Genomic DNA, 4,902 nt, shown 5'->3' with positions numbered 1-4,902 from the left:
CAGGACAGGCAGATAAGGTGGTTAAAAAGGCATATGGGATATTTGCCTTCATTAGCCGAGGCATAGAATATAAGAGCAGGGAGGTTATGATGGAGCTGTACAAAACACTAGTTAGGCCACAGCTGGAATACTGTGTGCAGTTCTGGTCACCACACTATAGGAAGGATGTGATTGCATTGGAGAGGGAGCAGAAGAGATTCACCAGGATGTTACCTGGGCTGGAGCGCTTCAGCTATGAAGAAGACTGGACAGGCTGAGGTTGTTTTCCTTAGAGCAGAGAAGGCTGAGGGAGGACCTGATTGAGGTGTACAAAATTATGAGGTGCATAGATAGGGTAGATATAAAGGAACTTGTCCCCTTAGTAGAGGGGCCAATAACCAGGGGCAAAGTTCCAAGGTAAGGGGCAGGAGGTTTAGAGGGGATTTGAGGAAAAACCTTTTCACCCAGAGGGTGGTTGGAATCTGGAACTCACTGCCTGAAAGGGTGGTCGAGGCCGGAACCCTCACAACATTCAAGAAGCATTTAGATGAGCACTTGAAACGCCATAGCATACAAGGTTATGGACCATGTGCTGGAAAATGGGATTAGAATAGACAGGGCTTGATAGCTAGTGCGGACACGATGGGCCGAAGGGCCTCTTTCTGTGCTGTACATCTCTATGACTCTATAATATTATTTAAATTCGTAAATTTCCTTCTCTTTTGTTGTGCTTTATTGCTAATGTTCTTTATTAGTTTGGCCCCTCTAAAAGGGGGCACGTTTGATAGGCTGTTTGATTGATAACTGTGGGGCAACCCAATGTGTCATTATAGTTGTATTAAGAAAAGGCAACTGTGGAAATCCTTGTTAGGACTGTGAGACTTGTATGGATATATGAAGTTGCACAATTTTTCCTGGTCTTCGGGGCTTTATCTGATTGGGAATTAAGCTGTTGTTTTTCTTGGATTGAAGTTGTTGACATCATCTGTTTGTTCAGTGACTGTAATTAAACCCAGTCACCAAGGGATCCGATTTTTTGAACGGGTGGATTCTCTAATCTATAAATAAGGGGAATCTTCTCAACGTGTCAATCGGAGAATTGATCCCAGCATCAACCTTACCCTTTGAATCATCGATTGTAACCGGAGAGGGACAAATGGCTCTTGATTTTTTGATCAAGCTTCAGATTCTATGGGCGATTACTGATTTGCAAACGATTTACTATCCCATCCTGGCTGCGATTGGGGTCCCGGGTGAGTCACTACTACCTGGGGCAGGTACTTCAGGAACGGGAGGTGAACAGTATGTGCCATCTTAGTCCGAGTGCCCAGCTCTATTTTTTATTACTTTCCCTACATTACAACAGTGACTGCAATTCAAAAAATATGCCATTGGCTGTAAAGCGCTTCGGGACGTTCTGAGGTGGTGAAATGAGCTATATGAATGCAGACACTTTCTTTCATTCCCTCTTACTCACTTTCTATCTTGTATTTGTTTGGTATTTGCCTAAATTCCACTGATGTGAACTCCCATTGATTCATTGGTGATTGGTCAATTATTAATGTGTCGTTCAGGGTCACCGTTGGTTCATTTAAAGCAATCACATTAATATCCCGGTGTTCTGTCAGACTACAGCACGGACTCTGTTACTAAATCATTCCCTTAATTAAATTGATTCTCTCTGCTGTAAACACTGAGTCCGAGTGTCAGGTGAGCAATTGTGTTATGACCTCACATGGTCTTCAGTTTCTGCAAGAGAGAGTTCAAAATAAACCCTATCAGATAAATCACAAATGCATCGATGATCCAATCTGGTTCAGCACTCTCCACACAGACAGTCACCCGAGGCCGGATTTGAACCCGGGTCTCTGGCGCTGTGAGGCAACAGTGCTAACCACCATGCCACCATGTCGAACATAACAAGTTATTTCACCTTATAAAGAACAGTAGAATCAGGGGACACGGCCTGTGCTTGAAGGGGGTTCAATTCGAAACTATTCTTCTGAAAAATGATTTCAAGTTGTGAACGGGTAATCGATGGAACAGACTCCCTTTGGAGATTTCTGGGAGCAGCAGCTTACTTTGGGCTTGGGAAACCTCTCCAGCACTGGGGATCTCCTCGCCTCGTGTCTGGCACTGTGTGTAGACTTATTGATATTGCTCTGAATAGTTAACAACTCCACTATTGTTGTACCATGCGGCAACCATGAGGGCAGAAAGTGAACTGTGTGAAGTGCGGTCTTTATTCATCCAGCAGTTCCTATGTTCCTATATTCCTGTCTCTCATGTAGATTACTAATATCGGATGTGCCATTGTATAGAAGCAGTAAATGACTTGAATAAGTGACCATCGTCAATGGATGAGCAGAATAAGTGGCCGCTGTCAGGTTAATAACCATTCAGAGGGCTCTATCAATTCGCCCATTCCATTTACGCCCAGGGTTCGCTTATCATCATCCTAACGTGGGTCAAGAGACCCAGCTTTCTTTCTGCTGCTGGCTCAGGTGTAAATGAGGCTTCCACTTCTCGATTGGATAGTGTCATAGAGACATGAGTCAAATCGGCACAGGCAGGCGACATTCGGCCCATCGTGTCCCTGCCGGCTCACTGTAGAGCGATCCAGTTAGTCCCATTGCCCGCTCTATCCCCTAACCCTGTAGGTGTATTTCCCCCAAGTGCCTATCCAATCTCCCTTGAAATCATTGAGTGTCTCCGCTCCCACCATTTCCATCAGCAGCGAGTTCCAAGTCCTCACCTCTCGCTGCGTAAAAAAGTTTTTCCTCACATCCCCCTTTTACATTTATTCTAAACTCGGTTGCTGTTTTTAACCATGTTTCTTTTGATCCATTGCATCAATTACTTGTCGATTCATTACTGATTACAATGATTATAACCCCTATCTCCAGGACCCCTTGTCATTGATACAATAATCAGATCCCATCATTGAAGGCGAAGACAAGTGGAAAATTGCTTTGCGCATTTCAGGTTATTGTGAAAAACGTTAATGTCCCTGTTATATGACCTAATCCTGTACCTTACTTGATAAAGATCGAAGTACTGTAGGTGCCCGGTGTTCAGAGAATAATTTCCGTATTTCCCTCTTGCTCACAGTTAACGTGGTGACAATTGTGATCCTGTCTCGGGGCAAGTGCGGTCTCTCCAAATGCGTCACTCACTACCTGGTGGCCATGGCAGCGGCAGATCTACTGGTCATGATCCTCGATCTGATACTCAGGCAGATTCCTATTGTTTATCGGGAACTGTTCAATTTTGTACGGCACATTAGAGTATGTAATATTCACGCCATCCTGCTTTATGCTGCTACAGACTGTTCCGTCTGGTTCACCGTCACTTTTACCTTCGATCGATTTGTGGCCATCTGTTGCCAAAAGCTGAAATCTAAATATTGCACCGAGAAAACAGCGGCTGTGGTTCTAGGAACAGTGACTGTGCTGAGCTGTTTGAAGAACATTTTCTGGTATTTTCTGTATACAAGGAAATATTGGCTTTCTAACGATCCCTGGTTCTGCCGCGTGAAATTCAGTTCCTCTCGCTCGCTGGTCTGGGCGATAGTTGAATTAATGCATTACATTTTAACCCCATTTATTCCATTTCTTTTGATTATACTCTTCAATGTTTTTACGGTCAAACATATTTTAGTGGCCAGCAGAGCCCGCAGGAGGCTCCGGGGTGGGAGCAGCGGGGAAAGTCCCAGTGACCCAGAGATGGGGAACCGAAGGAAATCCATGATTGTACTGTTTGTTATATCAGGGAATTTCATTCTACTGTGGGTGGTGTTCATGGTCTGTTCTATATGGAGACGATTTGATTACTTGGGATATTCAGTTTCTCTGCCCACATTTGTAACAGAAATCGGCTTCATGCTCCAGCTCCTGAGTTGCTGCACAAACACTTTTATTTATGCAGTCACCCAGAGGAAATTCAGAGAGGAGTTGACAAATGGAGTGAAATATCCCATCGCAATGATGGTCAAATTTAATAGATGAGTATACCTAACACTTTCTATCATTATCATGCACTATTGTTTGATATTCTGTCGAATCCACTGACAGGCTCCTTTAATTCTTTGGCCCTGATTTTGCTGTGGTGGTGATGGTGAAACTGTCAGTGTTCACCATCATTACCCTCTCAAACAGACCGTAATCACTGCACTTAGTGCATGTGCAGATATATGCAGAATTCCTGAAGTTGCAGTCAGTCATTCCCTGCTCCAGCACAGGCTGCGCTGTGGAGCTCCCCACAGCCAGCAATCAGGAAAATCAGTTGATATGACGAAAACTTTCCCTTTTACGCCCAAATATCCTGTTAAGTACCACGTAAAAAGTTAAGCCTTTTTTCAATGAGGTGCAACTGGGTTTTTAATGGCGTTCTGATTAATAACTACGGCTGAACAACTGTTCTGGCCCAGAAAACACATTTTATAATTGTGGATTTTCAAATTTCTCTATTATGATAAAAAATTCGAGATTTTGAATCAATTTTTAAACTTTGTTTATGTTAGTTAAGATTCTACCGTAACCCCATGTGTACATCCCAATCTTTATTTCGCGTGCTGTCAATTTTTTAAAAAGTGAATGATAAAAGCTGCTTTTTAATTCCTGGTTTGCCATCAGTGATAATTCTTCAATGTGATTAGGTGTGCAGTCAGCTTGATGAGATCACTGCTGCTGGAGGCTGGAGATCGCTTTTGATTGCGCTACAATCAAATTAGCATTGAGATGTCTAAATCTATCGCCACAGAGATTGCAAGGTCTTTGTGGGCAGCCTTCTTTGAAGTCAGTGGCAATCACTTATTTTGCCGCTAACTGCATATTCTGGGCCTTTATGTTTGCTGAAATATTTCACAATCTGCTTCCAATTAAAAGTAAGTGAATATCATAGTTTAGGAATGTGTACGCATTT

At 43.2% G+C, this 4,902-nt stretch overlaps 1 protein-coding gene across 1 annotated transcript; it reads left to right on the top strand.

Annotated features, from left to right (window-relative positions):
- Nucleotides 1-3,119: 3,119 nt before the first annotated feature.
- LOC147090020 (G protein-coupled receptor 15-like) lies at nt 3,120-4,180 on the top strand. The gene has a single exon (XM_085977116.1). It carries the CDS (start codon nt 3,168-3,170, stop codon nt 3,984-3,986), a length of 819 nt encoding a protein of 272 aa, XP_085833242.1. The 5' UTR covers nt 3,120-3,167; the 3' UTR covers nt 3,987-4,180.
- Nucleotides 4,181-4,902: the final 722 nt, after the last annotated feature.

The sequence above is a fragment of the Somniosus microcephalus genome, unplaced genomic scaffold (genome assembly GCF_052327205.1).
Source record: "Somniosus microcephalus isolate GS21.2 unplaced genomic scaffold, FLI_Smic_1.0 unresolved_chr4, whole genome shotgun sequence".
Lineage (NCBI taxonomy): Eukaryota > Metazoa > Chordata > Chondrichthyes > Squaliformes > Somniosidae > Somniosus > Somniosus microcephalus.
Note: the sequence above shows the minus strand (reverse complement) of the source record. Positions and strands in the feature narration are given on the sequence as shown.